The 20452-nt window shown below is 47.9% G+C and overlaps 1 protein-coding gene and 1 long non-coding RNA gene across 2 annotated transcripts in view; one reads left to right on the top strand and one right to left on the bottom strand.

The window, feature by feature from the left end:
- Positions 1-1254, bottom strand: part of GABBR2 (gamma-aminobutyric acid type B receptor subunit 2) — a 328260-nt gene extending 327006 nt beyond the window's left edge. Inside the window, exon 1 of the mRNA XM_073227151.1 lies at positions 484-1254. Within this exon, the coding sequence (XP_073083252.1) occupies positions 484-795 (312 nt within the window). The 5' untranslated portion in view covers positions 796-1254. The remainder of the gene's footprint in view (positions 1-483) is intronic.
- Positions 886-18444, top strand: LOC118969584 (uncharacterized). The gene is made up of 2 exons (XR_012127185.1): positions 886-994; positions 17405-18444. It is a non-coding gene; the product is annotated as an uncharacterized lncRNA (long non-coding RNA).
- The last annotated feature ends 2008 nt before the right edge of the window (positions 18445-20452 follow it).

Below are 20452 nucleotides of genomic sequence, written 5' to 3'. Positions count from 1 at the left end.
CCCGGAGCTCTCCGGACCTCCAGGTGCGGCGCGGCTTTCCTGGGGGCCGAGAGCAGGCCTGTGGCCTCTCTAGCGCAGGTGGCCCAGTTTAGTCAATGCGCCTGTTCCTCCCACTCGGCAATCCACAGCCCCATCAGCCGGACCTGGGCAGGGGCAACCACTGCAGGCCTTTTGGGGGTCCAATCCCCACCTTCCCACTCCTTCTCTGGTCAAAGCAAACGCTAGTCTTTACCCCACACCCAACACATACAACGCACACATACAGTCCCAGAGGAGGAAATGCTCGGCAAATCTGGGTACCAGCTATGCCGGCCGAGCCCGGCAGGACCCCGTGTAAGCACTGAGCACCAGCCCGCGGCGCCCTCGGCAGGCACAAGCCGGTCACCCGGGCTCTCTGCCCAAGGGCTGAAGCTTGCCCCTGTCCAGCACGCCCTCACCCATGGGCCCCCACAGCCCCGACGGCGCGGGCTGCTGGACACTCACCTCTGTGTCGTAGAGTCGCAGGTCGAGGAAGTAGGGACGCAGGAGCGACTCGTTGCGGATCTGCTCGATGGCCAGCTCCACCGCAGGGAGCACGCCGCGCCCGATGCTGCCCTTGGCCACCTCCTTGGTGAGCGGCATGAGGCCCAGGATGGAGAGCGGCGGGCTGCTGGGCGGCGGCCGGGGGGCCCCTCGCGCCCAGCCCCAGGCCCCGGGCGCCAGAGGGAGCAGCAGCGCCAGCAGCAGGCGCAGCAGCGGGCGCGCGGGCGGCGGCGGCGGCGGCCCGGGCTGCCCGGAGCTCCGCGGGGAAGCCATGCCGCGCCGCGGGCTGCGGGCGCTGGCTCACTCGGCCCGCATGGCCTGGCCCGGTCCGCCGCCCCGCGCCACGCTCTCCCCGCGGCGCCCGCGCAATGGCGCCGGCCCCAGCCCCGGCTCGGGCTCGGGCTCCGGCTCCGCTCCGCTCAGAACGGCCGCGGCGGCGGCGCCCGTGACGGATCAATCACGCCGGGAAGAGGTGGGAGCGAGCGGAGTACGGGAGGCGGGGAGCGAGGGAGCAAACGCCGAGAGGGGGGCCGGCGTCTCCGCGCGCGCCTCTCCCGCCGCGGCCGCCCAGAACCAGGCCGCCTCCGTCCGCCCCCGTGCGCGCTCTGAGCTGCTCTCCCGCCGGGAGCCGCTCCGCGGCAGCCCCTGGAGCCCGGCCGGGGGAGGGCGGGCGGCAGGAAACGCGGGAGGCGAAGGCGCGGCTGCTTAGCGGCGGCTCGGGCCGCCTCCGGGGACGGGGCCGGGCCGTGCGCGCCGCGGGAGGGGTAGGCGCTGGCGCTGCGGCGGCCGCGGGGAGGGCCGTCTTCCCAGCGCACGCACACACGCGCCCCCGGCCCTCCGCCGCGCGGGCTGCCGCTGCGCGCCGACCGCCGGGGACCTGAGCGCCCGGGGCAGCGGTCGGGGGAACCAGTACTGCGTGCTTGGCACAGACAGCGGCCGTTGCCGCTGCGCCGGGCGCTTCCTGTAGCACCTGCACGGTGGTTTGGGACTGCTTCTCCGAGGTCTGTCTGGGAAGGTCTGGACTGTGAGCGTGCCGCGGAGGCGTCCTAGAGGCACCTGCAGCCTATGCTTTCCTGTTCTGCACGGGTGTCCTGGGTCCCTGACCGAGCCCGAAGGGACGGCCGGAAGATGCGCTCGAACACCCCTTGGTGCCAGGGTGTCCAGCTCTTAGGGTCTTAGCTGAGAGCCCCCCAAACCCCTTCCCCACAAGACCCCAGAGGAGACTAGGGTCCTTATCTTGCCTGTGCTACTGCCCCTTCCAGGCATTTAACCTCCCTCGCGTCCTCACTCCCAAAGAGCTACCCGCCCTAAAATTCTGTCCCAGGCAGCACACTGTCCTCAGGCAGGGCGGACCTGGCCTCTCTTTGCTGGGTCGCACTGGCTAACCTTAAGCAAATCAGTCCTGTGATCTGACGTAGGGCCTTGGGCTCCGTATGCCTCTCCATGCTTGAATAGGAATTATGGTCATTAAAATATAAAATCCCAAGGGGTAATTAATGAGGGTGACCCAGTAAGATACCAAATCAGAAAACATCCTTGAGCCTGAGCCAAACATCATGGGCGAGAGCAATGACCTTGTAACAAGGTTGAGAGTTTAACCTTCACTGAGCACTTACTACAAGCCTTGTAATGCAATCCTCACAACTGCCCTATGAACTAAGTACTGTGTTTATCGTCCTCACTTTATAGGTGAATACACTGAGGCTCAGAGAGGTTCCAGTGCTTGCCCAAGAACACAGAGCTACTAAGGGAGGACTGGGAGCCAAAGCCAGCAGGAGCTCTTTACACAGTCAGTGGGAGCCAGAATGGGGAACAGCTTCCCATACAGGAGAGGCACTGCCCTGACTCTGGGTTGTTCTGGACCTCAGGTCCCTCAGGCATGCGGTGAAGGAGTTGGACCAGATGATGTCCATAGACTCCCTTTTCTGGACTGAGGCAGGGGCAACCCTGAATCACAGGCTAAGTTACCAGGAAGCATGAAGACAGAGAAGGGAGGCTGAGTCCAGCTCCTGGAGAATACCTTGGACAGCTCTGGGGAAGCCAGGCCAAACTCTCCCTGTCCCAACTCCTCTTTCTAGGCTTCTGCAGACACCACTTCCCTGGCATCCCTTAGCGTTTCATCCTCCCCAGTCTGGAGAGCTCACCCTCTGAGCATCTCCACCAAATACATGGTCCAGAGGACAGTGTAATCCCTACACACTCGGCTGCTGTCTCACTTGACGTTACAGATACCCTCTAGTTATAGGCCTCTGGCATCTGTCATCCCTCGACTTAGCTCAGGTTTCTGAATAAGCATTTGCACTTTTTTTTCCTTTTATTTCCCTTAGCCATTTGCGTTTTCCTTAAAAGTTGTGCCAATATGGAGTATCTGCTGACACCTACATCTGGGAGTAAGTTGAAAGCTGGCCTAACTTTGCTTGACATTTACTAAGTGGTTGAAGGCCCTGCCTGGAAACTTTCCTTTCAGCATCTCCATCTCCACCATGGGGTGACCTGGCTCCAACACATGTGACCTAGGACTAGTCCTGACCCAAGGAACACTGGCCTCACTCTGGCTGTCAGCCTGGCTCCATGCCAAACTCTGATCTCATGCTCCACTCCTGATGTCTAGGCATCCCTCTGGTTCCCAGATCCTGACTTGGCCTGTGTTCCAGTTTGGGTTACTGGATCCCTGGCATGTGTCCTGGGTCTGATTTTGTACCTTGGTCACCAGCCTCAACTCCAAGTTCCTCTTGAGTATGAGTCTAGCCTCTTGCTTTATAATAATCATTCATTCCTTCAACCAATATGTTGCAGCATCTACTATGTGCTGGATGGCATCATAGGAGCTGAGGATACGGGAATAAACAAGCCAAACTAAAATCCCTGTTCTCATAAAATTGACATTCTAGTGGAGAAAGAGAGACAATAAACAGGAATAATAAGAATTTCTAGTATGTCAGTGTATAAAAAAGTGCTATGGAGAACAATAAAGCTGGAAAGGGGATTGAGACTGACAGGGTTGGGCTGCAATTTGAAATAGAAGGTCATGGAAGGACACACTGAGATGACTTTTCAGCAAAGGTCTGAAAGTAAGCAAAATATGCAAATAATGTTACAGGTGGAGGAAAAGCAAGGGCAGGGCCTCCAAGACAGGAGTGGGCCTGGCATGTTCAAGGGACAGTGGGGAAGCCACAGGGAAAAGCAGTAGTAGCCAAGGTCAGAGGTAGGAAAGATCAGGTAGGACCTAGGCATTACAGGGACTTCGGCTAGCACATGGTGAAGTGAGGAACCACTGGTGGGTACTGAGTGAGGCAGTGACATGGTCTGACTTTAACAGGGTCACTCTGGCAGCCAAGTGAAGCATCGGCTGGTCAGGGGAAGCGTGGAAGCAGGGAGACTAGTTAGCAGGCTATTACACTAAGCCACACGTGATGGCAAGAACCAGGGAGCAGGCAAGAGGCTGTGAGGACAAGTGGCTAGGTTAACAGTTGTTCTTATTAACGGGAATAAAGTGCACTGGCAAATGCCAAGTCTCAGGACTATGGTAAACTCTGATTCTCACAAGCTCATTTACCTTACAAGAGAGGTAGTAGAAACTTTAGAAAGCAGCATGCTCAGGGGTACATCCTAGACAGTGATACAACACAGATGTCAGCCCAGTCTGTATGGCTTAAATTCTCATCTTCTTCCCCAAATCCTGCCTCCTTAACAATCCTTTTCCCAGGCCTTCTCCCTACACACAAGAACCAGAAGCCAGTCTCCAAACCCTAGCTTAGCAGTTGGAGCTGTGTAGAAATATGATGCTCTTTCCCTTTCTGAGGATTTTGGGGGGCTCCATGGTCCATCCAGCTGCCTATTCGCAGGACACCCATCCCTTGGAGCAGTGTCTCAACACTGGGCAGCTAACCAGGCCTTCCTCTGTTGTCTGTCCTCCTTCCATATTGGGCTGGACACCCCCATCACCCTGGTGCCAGCTACTCAGATCTGGCCTCCCACAGCTGCCTCCTCCCAGGAACTGGGGTCCAGTTTCCAACATCCTGTTCCCAGTCTGACCTGTTATCCATAGTGCCTCTACTCTAGCTCCCAGAAAGGGAGGTCTTCTCTTACTTTTTTTCTTTAAAAAAAATCAAGCCATCTTTATAAACATCTCCTGTGTAGTTCTCTTTCATGTTTACATTGAAATGTTTCTTACAACCAAGTAGCTCAGCTGTTTTTTTAAAAAATACATTGTTTTCATTTCTTTTTTTTAATGGATAAGTTATGAATGATGGCACCAAAAAAGATGAGCTGAATGAATCTAAGATGCTTTTCTGTTTTTACAAGGCATGTTTTTTAAACCATAAAATTGGGTTTCAGGCATCAAATGTGGTCTGGTGACACAGTTCGAGAAATAATAATAGCTACCATTTATTAAACACCTACCTACTCCAAGCCAGACACCTTGGTATGCATCATCTTAATCTTCACTACTGCCTGAAAAATAGGTAGTAGGATCCCAGTTTTGCAAATTATGATACTGAGGTCCAGATGGATTAAGTGAAGGCCTAATGATGCTCTGCAGAGGCAGTCACGGAGCCCAAGCCCAGTCTGCCTGACCCCAAACTCCTGCACATGCCTCTGCCTTCAGGCCTCCCCTTGAGGATATCCTTCCATGACTGAGGAGGATGTCATCTGTCAGAGGTAAAGGCCGCTGCCAACGGTCTACACCAGAAAGAGGCAAAGTGACTTGGCAGGGTCCCCCACCAAATTAAAAATAAAGCTGGCTCTCCTTCTGGGTTATCTGGAGAGTCTGTGACTACACCTTCAGGAGTTAAAGTTAAGCCTCGGACAGACCAGCAGAGCCTGGAGCCTCTCCTTCCACCCATTTCTCTGAACAGTTTGAGAGCAGTGGAAGGCTGGGGGAGTTAGCTTGCTTCATGTCAGCTGGACGAGTCCTGAGCCGACACAGGCAAGACGTGTAGCTCATAACTGAGTGGCCTCCAGAATGACACTGGAGACTGGCAAAGGGGCCAAAGACCCTGTCATGTAGAGGTTTCAAAAATAATAAGATCATTTCAAAGGAGATCTTGGATGGACAAGAGGCTCAGTTTAGGAATAGAGCCTTAGATGGGAAAGCCTCCAGTCCAACCACTCACCAAACCTAAGAAGTAATGGTGAATTTTGCAGTCAGGCAGTCCTGGGCTCAAATTCAGGTGCACCAATGATTAATGTTGCGACTGGGTATGTCACCCTCCTGACCTTCAGTTTCCTTTTCTGTAAAGTGGGAATAAATGATTTCTCTTTCAAAACAAGGTTTTGTATGGATTAATAATAATAACAATAGCTAATATGGATTGAGCATTCACATGTGCCAGGCACTGTTCCAAACACTTGTCAAATAATTAACTCCCTTATTAAGTAAGATGATGCATATAAAATACTAGACACTTATTAGGCATGCATAATAATAACACCAGAGATGGCAAGATCAGTGCCTCCTGAGGCTCCCATTCCATTATTGGTTGATAGGGTTTTTGTACATTAATTCTTAAGCTCCACAAAGTCAGGCTTCCTATAGCATTCACTCTGGATACCAATTTGCTTCTGGAGTCTACGGTGCTCTGTCTCACAATGGCAGCCCTTCATCAAAGAGAGCTCGTAAGCAACTCCTTACTCTCACTCCCAGCCAAGTCCTCTCTTCCTCAGGAGAAATGTCCCCAGTTTCCTCAACTTCCCTGATCACCGGTCTAGAGTCTGCTATGGCTCTCTTCAAAGGTGGTATCCAGAACTGGTCACAAACCCTCCATACAGGCCAAGAAGCATGTAGAATAGCAGGGCCACCCCTCTGAGCTCAGGTCTCTGGACTGCTGTCCTAGCTGCAGCCCAGAGTTAACTGCATCTTGCTAGCAGCACATCACCCCTTTGGCTTATAGGCAGCCTGTGGTTCTTTGAACCCTAGATTTGCCTTCTGTGGCATTGCTGTTGTGCTGTTTCAAATGAACAGCAAGACAGATCTCTCTAATCTGTTATCAGCAGTTTAATTCAGGAAACTATGCACAGGATTAAAGCATTTCATCCACTATTATGTCGCAACATTCCAGCCTGTTGAGGGTATCTTACATCTTAGGTCTCTTTAATTTCATATTTGCCAACTCTCTCAGTTAGTGCCATTGTTATTGGACAATCTGATTTTCTTTCTTAACCTGATGCATTGGTCAAAATGTTAAAAGGAGACATGCCAAAGACAGAGTTTTGTGACTGTCCACACTGGGGGACATCTGTCCCCTCTGGTCCTGTGACCAAATTCAATGCAGATTCCAACATTTGTGTTCAGCAGCCCATGTTCCTCCATCTTGCTCTCAAAAGTATCATGAGAACCCTTGCTAAAGCCCTTGTGACACCCCAGTGCACATGGTCTCCTTGATTTCTCTGAACTGCCAGAATAGTAACTGTACTAATTACAGTGGTGGCTGGGTTGGATCTTGGTGAACCCATATCCACTCCTAGGGACCACCCCCTCTTCTCTATGTGATCAGACATCATCTGTATACTCAGTTCTTCTTAAACATATGGAGAGTCAGCACCCAGATCCCTCATTGCTGAAGTCACCCTGTTAGCCTCTAAAAATACCAAAACTGTGGGGCACCCCCCACTACGTAGCTCTTCCTTCACTCATCTTCTGGAGATCCTTAGGTCACCCTCTGGATCTCACCCACAGTTGCCTGCCCTCACGGGCACTTTAAGGTCCTGAAGACATGCGATCATTTAAAGCATCTAGGCACCGTCTGAGATTCTCCTCAACTTTTGTTTCCCTCTTAATTGTGCTTGCTCCATTATTTCTGTTTGCTGGTTATTCTCCATCAAAATGTCTCAGTCACAGGCCTGGAGATGAGAAAGTTCTGTATTCTCTTTGTCATCCACTCATGCCCGCTCCAAATGCACCTTACAAAGCCCCTTGACTGGTCCATGACTCATTCCAGTGTGTGTCTGCACATTCCACAAGATTCTCCATTCTAGACCCCTACTTTCGGACTCTCTGCATTGTCCTGATTTTGGCGGGAGGGAGATTAACAGTACTGCACTATAACATATGTACAGAAAAGTGCACAGATCTTAATGCACAGCTCAATGAATTTGCGTAAGGTGAATACACGCATTTAAGCAGCACCAATACCCAGAACATTATCAGCACCCAAAAGCCCCCACTGGGCCCCTCAGTCACTACCCTCCCCCAGGGTAACCACCATCCAAACCGTTAACATGATAAACTGTTTCTTTACCTTTTTTGGGTCTTGATATAAATGGAATCAGCATCTGTACTCCTTTGTGCCTGGATGCTTTCACTCAGCATTTTGTTTGTGAGTTTCACCCACATTATTATGTGTAGCTGTAGATCTTTTATTCTTATAGCTGTATGGTCCTCTTACTTTTACAATCTGACATCATCACCCCATCCCTGTGCATCACCTTGGTTTTCTCTCTACCCAGCCCCAGCCTGGCTAGTTGCAAGTCTAATTTGTATCCTTGCACTTACTCTTTTCCAATCCATCTTTCATCTACCCTGACAGACTAACCTTTCCAGAGCTTAGTCATGTCTCTCCCAGCTCAAAACATTCTGTGGCTCCCTGTTATCTATGGAGCACAAATTCCCAAGACTGGGATTATAGGCTATTTACAATCTGGCTTCAATGTTTCCATCTTCAGCAACCAGATCTCCCTCCCCACACCTTCTATATTCTGACTACTTAGAATATATTAGCTGGCCCATAAACATGCCTACCTTTTCTGCCTCCATACCTTTGCTCATGCTATTCTTTCAACCTGGAATATTCTTCCCACTCTTTCTCCCATTGGCAGATTCCTTCAAGACCCAAGGTCAAATGTCACCCCACTGTGTTACCTCCTCCAGTCACTCCAGCAGAAATAATTGCTACCTTCTCTCAGCTCCTATAGTAAGGCTTGGCTCATGCTGAGAGATATCACTTATCACTTCTTTAAAAGTTAATTACCACATTTCACCCATTCTAAGAGATACATTTTTATTCATCTCTGGAATCAAGATGCACCTCACCACTGATGACATCTTATAATTGGCTGTGCTTTTTTTCTTTCTTGGGGATACATAAAATAATGTTGTAGATTTGATGAAATACAGAATTTCAATTTTGATAAACGCAATCTAGAAAGACTCTCTGGCACCACACTGTATTATATAGTGAGTGTTCATCTCTGTGTCCCTTTTCATGTGTAAGGCCATAGGCACACATAAAGCAGGCAACATGTGTTTGTTGAATGAGTAATTGCACATTACTCATTATTACCTAGACACCTCCTAAATGTATTTCTGCCATGGGGAGAGGAGACAGCATGCAGAAGGCCTCTTCATTGTGGCTTTCATGAGTTTCCTCACAAGGGGAAGAGGATCACCCTTTCCTCTGGGGGAGCTAGGACCAGGTGACAGTGCAGGAGGACTGTGGTTAGCCACAGAGTTTTTGCTCCCCTAAGCCTGTCATTGCTGGGGATGGTTGGGGAGTGAGTTACAGAGGATTAATTTAATGATGAATCCTTGATCAGCAAACAAGCTTCAATTATAACATCCTTCCTATCAGGGAAATAGGATTTGCTTTCAAGGATATGATTGATGGCCTGGTTTCCAGGAGCACACTGCGACAGGAAGCAGTACATCCTATCTTGCCAATCTTGTTCCAAGCCTCCCTCTATGAATGACAACAGTGAGTCTTTTCATTTGCTTTTTCCTAATGAAATCAGTTATTCCCTCTGCGCCCCCTCCAACCTGGCTATATATTATATTAAATAACAAAGGACAGATATTGGTGTCTGGCATCTGACTTCAGTTACTCTTTGCCCCTTTCTTAATATTCCAGCCATTCAAATTTCACAGGTGATTGTGGTAAAATATGACATACTCTATTGTTTTTCATATGCTTCTAAAATTTGGACATACAACCTATATTGTCACATACTTTGGGATGATCCACTTTATGTGAATAACAATACTGTCTTTCCCTGATATTGCACACCCTACACAATGAGCATGGACCCTCTTGTCCTCAGACAGGTCCATGTCTATGTTTAAAAGGATTGCTTTGGAAGGGAGTTTGCTCTTATGTTCACGAGGGATCCTGAACAAAGTAACAGTTTTATGGGATTTTCTCCAGTTTTAGGCCAGACTGATAAAGAATTTTGTATATGTGTCAGGCATTGCTTTCTGTTGGATGGTGTTCCTGGATATTTCAAGGGCAGGGACAGCGCCAGGCCGATGAGCTTCATAAAGTTCAATTGCATGGCCATCTGGACTTCCTTTGGGGACTTTATTTGATTGATATCTTTATTTTGCCAGGATCTTGGAGAGTACTTTTTTTTTATATACAATGTTCATTATCTTTTTAGCAAATTAGATGCCTCTGGGAATTCTCTAAATTCTGTCTTCTTCTTTAAAAGATGGATACAGTCACTTGCGATGTGAAAACAACAAATAAAAAATTTCTTGGTGTCAAGACAGTGACCTCTGGCTAATAGCATCAGGGGTGAGAGGTAATGGAGGGGTGAAAACAGATTTATTGTTTGCTTTATATGCTTCTGTACCATTTGAATTTTTTTTTCTTACCATGAGTGTAATTTTTTTACTAAGGGAAAAAAGTTTTTTGTATCACTTTCTCTCTGCTTTGTTATTGCTTTTGGTTGTTTTTCTCTCTCATATTTTCATTTTGAGAAGTTTAGCCAGAGGATGACTCAGTTCATTAAAAAAAAAAAATCCCACAAGAACAAAACAAAAAAAGATTAAAAAAAAAAAAACTACATTTGGTTTCTGTTGTTTACTATTGTTTTTCCTTTTCAATTTTCTTTTTATCTATGCCCTGATTTTTTTTCAATTTTTGATTTAATCTTATAATAGAAACAAAATAAAACCCATATGTCTCTAAAAAATACATTTCTTTGGAGGATGTTAGGGACCCATTAGAGAATCTGTGGGAGCTACAGATCCCCTCGGCAGAGACACACAGCTCCAGGGGTTGTACTCCCCAAATATCTATTCCATATAATCCAGTGTGCAATGTCCTTTGTGTATATTATCTCATTAAATTATCTCATTAATAATTCTGTGAGGTGTTCTTATGCTTCTTTTACAGAAGAGAAAATGGAGTCTTACAAAGGTTGAATGATTTGCCCAAGCTAGCAGCGGAAAAGTGACAAACTTTGGGCTGTAATTCTGGACTTGCAGGGCTAATCGGTCTTTTCCATAGTGTCAAGGTTAAGTGAACTGTTGATTTTCTAACTTCTCATACTGTTTCCATTCTGTTTGTTAAAAGCGGGTACCTGATGTTGCAGATTATTTTCTTTGCTGTTATTTTTGGCAAGGTCCCCTGTGGCTTGCGTGCTCTTCTCTGAACATCATCTTCTGCTGGGTATGAGTCTCCGAGGGGGCCGTTTGACTGATTGTTACTTTGGAGGTCCTCAAGAAATAACCTAGAAGCACATTAGAGGGCCTGGATTTCAACTTCATCACATCAGCACCCTGGCACATGACGGCACAATCTCTAGGGGCAGGAAGAGGAGGAAGGGTGTGGGGAGGGAAGACGGCGGGGAGCAAAGACGATAACTTGGGAACTGTTTGTTCCCTATATACCTCAGTTTCCTCTTTTTAAAATGGGGTGCACAAAGGGATGAAAGATAGAGCATAGGGCATATAGTCAATAATAGTGCAATAGCTTTGCTTGGTGGCAGGCAGTAGCCACACTATGGTGTTTTGCAACATGTGTTAATTGTTGAATCACTATTTGGTAATCCGTTGCAGACATACCACACCACTCCAAGAGGCTTAAAATAGCAACTGCTAGTGATACCAAAATAATAATAATAATAATAATATCGTACATCAACCATACTCTAATTTTTAAAATTGGGGTGAGTGATGATCATGAACAATTTTAACAATAAAAACATATTGGGCATTTACCATGTTCCTGACCATGTGCTTAGTGCTTTATAACTAGGAAAGGGCAAAGCTGGGACTCTGACTGGGTCTGAAGGCCATCCAAGGCCACTGTCCCCGTAGCCTCTACCTGTACTCTGCCACCCCTCCCTGGCTACTCTAGCAGGACCCTCCTCTCTAAATGATTGGCAGAAGATCAAAGGGGTGGGAAAAGAGATGCCACACCTTTCCAAATATCTCTGTGAAAATTACTTCTTGCCAAAAGCCTACATTTTTAATGTTCATGAAAATGATATTGTGACCAATGAAAAATTAATGTTTTGAGTCCATTTTTAGACACTTATTTATCTCATAATCCATTATAATGTGAGCATACTTTGGGAGTTCTTTCCTTCTCCTTAAGAGAAAACTTACTTTCTCCCTGACTCACACAACCAGAGTGTTACTATGGTTTGACTTAATTTAAAAAGACTCAAAAGCTATACATACATGTATTTGGGGGATTTATTCAAAACAGAGAGCAGTACTATCATCCCCCATTGTGATGATCTGATCCACTTTCATACTGGCTACTTCCGGCCCCCAAAAAGCCTGAACACGGGAACTTTGTGCCTTGGTGCACATGAAACCCTCCACCTGGAAAGTTTGTCCCTCCAACTCTAAACTGCATCTGCTTATCAGCCGAAATTAAATTCCACCTTCTCTGTGAAGTCTTCAATGGTTGTCCCTTTAAGGAGATGACCCCTCTTGTCTTCAGAACGTTCATCCCTTGAACCTCACCTCCTGCAGAGCACTGAGCACATTTGACATCTTCACTTGCTAGCACTTCTCCCATTTCCTTGCTCGGCTCTCAGAATCCTCTGGGTCAGATTCATTCTCACACCTGACCCTCCATGTGCTTTGTCCTTCTCATTGTTTTCTCACTCTTCACTTGATACCACGTTTTGGTAATCCATTGCAGGCATATCACTCCAAGAGGCTTAAAATAGCAACTGCTAATGATAACAAAAAAAAAAAAAAAAGCAACTGCTTTGTTTGCTCATGACTGTCACTGGGGCTGGGCTCAGCTGGGCAGTTCTTCTGCTGGTCTTGCTGGTGGTTGCTCATGTGCCTGCATTCTATTGACAGGTTGGCCATAGGTTGGACTCAGCTCCATCCAGTCTTGGAGCCTCTCCCTTTCTGCATGGCCTCTGTACATGGTCTCTCTGTGGGGGGTCTCTCCAGAGGGTAGCCAGAGATTTTATGTGGCACCTCAGGACTCTGAGAGGTTGAAGGCGGAAACCCCAGGTCTTCTTACGGTTCAGTGTAAGTCACCTCCATCACATTCTATTAGAAAGCAAGTTACACACCCAGCCCAGATTCAAGAGGAGAGGACACCAACAAATCATAGACACCAGGAGACAGAGTGTGCTGGGGCCGCCAGAGTCGCAGAGCGCCACAGCACACATCTGTCTGCCCGCCTTGCATGGGTCTAGCCTTTGGGGCAGGGCTGCGTCTCCAGCACCCAGTGAAGTGCTGAGTGGGGAGGAAAGAAGAAATTCCTCTAACAGGAGTCAGGAAACAGAGGCTCTGGACCTGTCTTGCCACAGCATGACCTTGGGCCTGTCCGTGCCCTTCTCTAGACCTCAGTTTCCCCATCTATACCATGAGACAGTAAACAGATCTTTAAGATTTTGTGTGTGGCTGACATTCTGTGACTTCACTGGGCACAGTACTGACCACAAGACCATGCATAGCCATGCCCAACATCTGGCCCTTCCCTGGATAGGCTGTTTTTTAAGCCTCTGCTCCTTTTCACATGTTATTTTCTCTGCCTGGCCTATCCTGTTTTTTTCCCATGCAGTACATTTCTTGAACCTCATTGACAGAGGGTGAGCTAACCACCTCTTCAGCTTGAGAGACATTCATCATCCATTCCATACCATACCCTTGTGTTTAGTTTTTCCTTTCAGCCCTAATCCCTGTTCCACCCCCAGCTCCCAACGTGGCCACTCCATGGGCCTGATACATGTCACATGTTATCTAACCTTGTAAAATATCTGCTCCTCTGGCAACGGGTGCCCATGCCACCTCTACCTCTCCATTTTCATAAACACCACCCTATGAGTGTCCTTGGACGTCTCTCAGGTACCTGAGGAGAGTTGCTTTAAGGTATATATCTAGGATTGGCACTGCTGGTCACAGGTATGTGAGTCAGTCTAATAGGGGAACAGAAACTACTTGAGTATTTGAAACAGAGGGACTTGAGTGCAGGGAACTGGTTACCCAGGGAATGACAGGGCAGAGAAGCCACGTGGGGACAGTGAGGCAGTCAGAAGTAAGTCACAGCAGGAAACTGTGACCTTCCCAGGCTGGAGAGCAGGAGAGAGATGTTATCTAGTAAAGCTGGCATCATAACTGACTGGTCCTGACCCCTGGGGGGAGGGGTAGCTGCTGCTTGGAGATGCCACCTGAGGCTGAGAGGAGGAGGAGCAATGCCCTGGCTCCTTCCTTCCTCCCACCCTCCAGCTTCCTGTCAGTGACTCTCAGCGGAAGTGAGCTGGCAAAGAGCCTGGGGAACACAACCGGCAGGGAGAGGATCCCTGAGACAGCACAGCAGGTGAAGGACGAGAAACACAGATCTTAGGGCACACCAACCTGGGACTGTCACCTCAGCAGGTATATACTCAGAATCCCTAAATCTGCCAGACTGCCCTCCAGATGGCTGTGCCAGTTTAATACAGCCCGCATTCTTGCCAACACTTAGCATTAGCCAACCTTCTAATTTTTTTAAAATCGATGGGTATAAAGCAAAATCTTGCTGTTTTATCTTGCATTTCTCTCAATTACCGGTGAGGTCGAGCATCTCTGCACATATTTATCAACAATTCAAGTTTCAGCTTCTGTGAAACAGCCTCTTATTGGTTTGCAAATAGTTATTGTATAATCTAGCTATTACTCCCTTGTCAGATTTAGATAGTGAAAGTATCTTCTCCCCATCTGTTAACTTGGTAGCCTTCATTTAAAAGGAAATCTTTAAATTTGGTGTAGTCACACTTACTATTACTCTCATTTGCCTTAGGGCTTTGTGTTTTAGTATCTTTTTCAGAAGTCTGTCCCCACTTGCCAGCTTTATGACCTTGGACAGGTGTGTCCCCTTAGTTTCCTTTATTATAATTCTATAAGCCTAAAACTTTAGAGAGATAGGAAGAAACTTGGTATTTTCTCCAGGTTTCCTATGTGGCCCAATTTTGAGTTATTGTCTAAGGGAGGTGTAGTTATCACTAAACAAGGCTTAGTTTTCTGAGGTGTTAACTTCTCCAGGAACATACTAGACATTGTCTTCACAAACAACACATTAGAAATAGCAAGGCAGAATATGAAGGGAAGATGCATGTAATAAAATTGGTTTCCAAGCCAGGACCCTCTCGGGAAACTAAGTAAAGGAAGTAAATACAAAACTGCAAGTTGGCATTTCTCAGGTCTCACTTTCCTCAGGTGTCATGTCTCAAGGAAATACACATATCTCAAGTTCATTTTCATTCCTATCATGTCTTTAAAGGGTTAACAAACTGATATGTTTCATGGCTGTGGAGAGACAGAAAGAGCTTTGTACACAGATGGCAGACAGACCCCAGTCTAACATGGAGCCAATCTGTGATTTTTCACAACACCCCACTTCTTTGAAGTGCAATTTTGCCTTGACCTGGAAAATGATATTTATCATGTAAAGTTCTTACCTAAGAAGCTTCAATCAGGGAGTGGGAATGGAAGCTTGCAACTTATATAGATTTTTTAATCACCTGCTATGTGCTAGGCACTAGGATTACTTCTTCCCACTTAATTCTCACAATCCCCACAGGAGAGAAATTTATTATCCCCATTTTACAGATGGGAAGACTAAGATATTCAGAGATTTGGAGTGGTTGTCAGTTCCCCAGGCGCAAATAGCTAGGACTGCTTGCCCTGCCCTTATCTAGACAGGAAACATGGAGTTATTGGGCATGCGGACTGTAGCTCTTCTATTATGATGCTATCATAACACAGATGATGCTACCCAGGTCTTTCCTTGGTCCCAGTTTAGGTGTTCTTGCAGCCCTGGCAGCCCTAGGGATTCCCAAACTTAGCTGCAGAGGCTTGGGGGTTCCCTGGAGATAGGCATGGAGTGGTTCCTATGATTCCAACCAAATGGTGAAGGTCTGGAAGGACCTCACCCACCCCAAGGGCAAGACCCCTCCAGGAGATACAGGTTCCCGTGCATACAACAGGACCCAGAAACAACCAGGGGAGTCCCCAGGAGAGAGGCTTCCTCTTAGCCCTGTGGGTCCAGGAAATTTTGCAGTCCCCCAGCCCCCTATTCCAATCCCAGGAGATGAAGCTGCCTACAACCAGTGGGTGGACACAGGGCAGAGGACCCTGAGGGTGGCAGAGGGCGTGGTACCACAACTTGGGCTAAACACAGCCGTGGGCATAGGGTGCTCTGTCATTGCCACCCTTGAGTGTCACCTACCCACTTAGGTTAAGGGTCCTGGGGTCAGTGGTCTGACCACGAAACCAGATATCCCCTCCCCACTTTGAGACTGGATAAATTTCCCTCCAAACCCCATTCACAGGAAACTCCCAGGACCCAGTCAGCAATGCTGATGCTTCTCCACTCAGGCACATGTCAGCTGACAAACAAGGCATCAGGCAGACTGTAGGAGCAATGGATCTCCTCTCCTTTCTCAGAAAATAACTATTAAGTCACAAAACATCAGAACTGGGAGGACCTTCAGAGATGGTCCATCAAACCTGCCTTATGGCACAGGTGGGAAAACAGGCTCAGAGATGGCAAGCCAGGATGCACAGTACAGCAGCAGCCAGCTGGGCCTCCATTCCCAGCAGTGCTCTCAGCTCAAATGATTCCTAGCAGCCCCCATGATAAAAGCCCTCCTCCCTGGAGACCACTGCAGATTTGCTGCTACTAAGAAACCAGGATATTTCTCTGTATTTTGAAAACTCAAAGGCATTGCCCTCTCGTTTTTAAATTTTCTCCCTGATTCATTTGGGCTCATGTGGTTTACAGAAATCTTGTTTCTCCCAAGAAAACCACAAAGAAATGATGGCTTCCTGTATAGAATCCCTGGGAAGTGTAGGACTCAAGAAACATTCTGCTTCTCCTGCAGAGCCCATGGGGACTGAGAGGGATCCCAAGCCTAATGTCTCCCAGGGAGCAGCCTTGTGATGCTGGGACAAGGATCAGAGGCAGACGTGGCTGGTGAGGCAGAGAAACAGCGACTAGGAGTTGACTTGGTTGCAGGTTGCAGTTTTGTCACTGATTTGTTGTGTGGCCTCGGGCGGATACCATCCTATTCTGGGCCTGTTTTATCTCCCATAATTTGGAGGAAAGATGGAATATTCGAAGTGCCCTTCCAGAGCCCCAGTTCCCCGCTACTGTCCCTGGACACCACCTCCATCCTTCCTTCTGTGCTTGCAAAGCCTGGGAGGGGTGGGAGGGTATTTCCCAGTGAGTTTTCTTTCCATTTAAGATTTACTATGTGACTTGTCCACATTTTTCTGGAAGTGGTAGTGGTTGGGTAAGGAGCTCCCTAGGTGCTTTGTCCAGATATGACCAGAGAAATTGGGAAAGACAATCTACAGATCACTCTGGGCTGACATTGCTGCCACAGGATGATGTTAATTCTGCTGTTTACAGAAATAAGTCCAGTGTGAGTGGAGGCATTTTGGTGTTAAAAACCAGATGGTATTTCCTGCCTTGATCAGCCTCAGAGCTTTGGTTCCCATGACAACCCTGGGGTTCCACCTACTGCAACTTCCCTGTTCTCCAAGCCTCTTCCTCTCCCACCATTGTGCCAGGAGCCCTGGAGAATAAAGCCACTAGGTAGCATGTACAAAGCACTTTATACAGTTTATAACACACTCCAATATTTATCTCGTCTACTCCTCACCACACCTTTGCCAGATAGCACTTGGTGTTCTATTTTACAGATGGAAATCAAGGCCTCAGAGATGAGATGGCGTACCCTCCCAGCCCTCACGCGTGTCAGCAGGAGCCAAACCCAGGTTTTATGACTTTGGACCTCAGGTGGAGCCCACGAAACCAGGACAAATACAAATGCCCTGCCCTGCAGCCAATCTACTTCCTTGTGAAGCCCAAGTGGTCAACTCTATACATACATTGGGTCAGGATCAAGGTGTGGCACCTTTAGGAAAGTTACTGAACATCTCTGTGCCTCACTTTCCTCATCTGTAAAACAGTTGGTAATCATGGTATATCTGGATGGGTGACAGCATCATATTGGTATGTTTATAAAATCACAGTAAATGCTTACAGGATTTGAAGGGAGACCTGAGAAGCATGGGTGAGTTCAGTTCTACTCTGGCCATCGTGTGACCTTGTAGGTGGTTTTGCTTGTTGGAGCCTGTTTCCTTCTCTGTGTAAGAGGCAACAGCCTCAGGGTGCTCATGTGGATGTTGTGCAGGATGAGATTAAAGCATGGAAGGGCCTTGGAGAGTACCTCTTCTCATGCTGCAGCACGCACATGCATCCCCAGGGAACCTTGTGAAGATGCAGGTTATGGCTTAGTCATGTGAGGCATGCTTGCTTTTCTTACAAGCCTCCAAGGGATGCCAAAGTTGCTGGTTCACGGACCACACTTTGAGTAGCAAGACTGTACCTAAGAAAGCACCATGCAAGTGCTATTAACAACGAGTCATGCAGAGGGCCATGCTCACAGCCTTCCAGTTACAAGCTCAAAAACTCAAAAAGCTTGGAGGGCCCACTGGGAGTGTCAGCAGGAACCCATTTGGAGAGTTTTCCCAGGTGGGAGTTTTCTGTCAGGAAAAGGGTTCCTACACCTCTAGCTCTTGAACCCCTAACGGGGCTCTGTTGACAGCTACACCTGATCTTGGGGCTTTCAAAAGAGGATGTAAAAATATTCTTACATCTTGCACATCAAAATATACTCATTCATAATTAACTTATGCAATTATTTGAAAATAAAAATACACGTTTTAATTTAAAAAAAGTGTGGCCCAGGAATGTTTAAGTGATCCATGTTCAAGACCATGGTGGAAAGTGGATCAAAGTAGAGCTGTTACACAGGTCTAAAGAAGACACCCTGCACCTTGTGCTCTTTTGTCCAATTCTTTCTTTGCATCTTGCCCTACACAATGTGGGTTGTAAACTGAATTATGTGTGTTAAGTTCATTGCTATTTACCAAACAAATATTTTCCACTCATTCTTGCAATTCATTTGGCCAGTTGCATTCCTAGGCCTTGCCTCAGGTCCATATCCCAGCTCCCCTGCTACCAGCTTGGGGTTCACTGATGTGGCAAAGCACATTCTCTGCACTGTGGCTGGTGCACAGCTCCTGTGGCCTGACCCCCAAGGAAATGGGAGAGAAAACAAACATTTAAACACAGCTAATGCCCATGAGCACTCACCCTGTGCCAGGTACCATGTTGAACATTTCACCTGAATTATCTCAGTTAATCCTCATGCTACCATATGAACCCGGATTGTTATCTCTCCAGTGGGTCCTAACCTCCACGGAAGCAGGGACTTTGCTTAGCTTCCTAGTGCACTCCAGTGACTAGGACGGTGCTTCATCAGCAGGGCTGAAGGAGTTTGTAAATCCTTGTTTCAGCAATCGAGAAACAGATAAGCCTTCACCTACCTGAGGAAGGCCATCGCCACCTCCAGTGCCTCCCAGCAGGCCTGGGACTCCAGGCGGCCCGAAGGGCATTGCCTCGGAGAATTCTGTCTGACACAGGCTCTTGACTGCTGTCCCACATGACATAATAAAGTCAGTTTGCCCGGAGGCCCCCTCACCCATGAAGCCAGCCTCCAGAAGCCACAGCGACACTCGGGTACAGCCTCCAGATCCAGATTCTTCTTCGTGGCTGAGGCTCCTCTCCATGCAGGCCCCAAATACCCATTTAAAAAGTCCCTGCTCACAGGCTGGGTTCCCTGGGAGCAGACTCTGGGAGGGGAATAGCCTGCAGCATGCAGTTTAGGGACTGGTCTTGGAAGGGACACCTGGGGCACGGCAGGGGAATGTGGGAAGAGTTGGGGTCGTCTCACCAGAGGTACAGGGACTGGTGAGGAGGTGGGGGTAAGTGGGAGTGGTGGGGCTGGGGCCCCTAGGAGGAAGCAGCAGCTGAAGGAGGCCTTTGGCCAACAAGCATCATCCATGCCAACATGGAAGTGCTCTGAAAACACTCATCTGCGACTCAAAGGAATGTTTTTGATTGTGATGAAAGTAAAGACAATCAGCTGAAAGAGCTGCGAGCAAGTGAAGCACAGAAGCAGCTCCAACCTGTGAAGAAAGGAAATGAGGAAAGCCGTGCCAAGAAGGTCCAGAGCACATGGGGATAGCGGGTGCTTGGAGAAAGTTCCCACCTCCCAAAGGGGCTGCGTCCGGGAGCCAGGACGTGGGCAGCCCTGCCTCACTCAGGAAGCCATTTCTCCCTGGGCTCTGGAGACACTGGTTTGGGACACTCAGTCCATCTAGACCCCTCCCCTCCCAGCAAGGGGTGTGTGCAGCTGCAAACGGGAGGGAGACCCTGGTGTGGTTACCATCTTTCACATAATGGCAAGGTTGAGATGGACTAATTGAAAGGAAAGGGGTAAAAGACCAGCCAGGTCAGGAGCTCCCCTTTTCTATCTTATAAAAAAAATTATGGTGAAATAGAACATAAAACTTACCATTTAAAAGTGTCTATTTTAGTGGCATTAAAGACACCCACAATGTACAGCCATCACCATTACCTAGTTCCAGAACTTAAAAAGGAACCCCCTGCCCCACCCATTAAGTAGTTATTCCCCATCCCAACTCCTAACCCCTCTCTACCTCTACGGATTTGCCTTTTCTGGACATTTAATGGAATCATACAATATGTGTGATTTCACTTAGCATGTTTTCAAGGTTTATCCATGTTGTCCCATGGATCTATATTTCATTCCCTTTTTATGGCTGAATAGTATTTTATTGTGTGGCTGTTCCATGTTTTGTTTATCCATTCATTCATTG

This window comes from Manis javanica, chromosome 2, assembly GCF_040802235.1.
Source record: "Manis javanica isolate MJ-LG chromosome 2, MJ_LKY, whole genome shotgun sequence".
Taxonomy (NCBI): domain Eukaryota; kingdom Metazoa; phylum Chordata; class Mammalia; order Pholidota; family Manidae; genus Manis; species Manis javanica.
The sequence above is the reverse complement of the archived record's forward strand: the minus strand, read 5'-3'. Positions and strand labels throughout refer to the sequence as shown.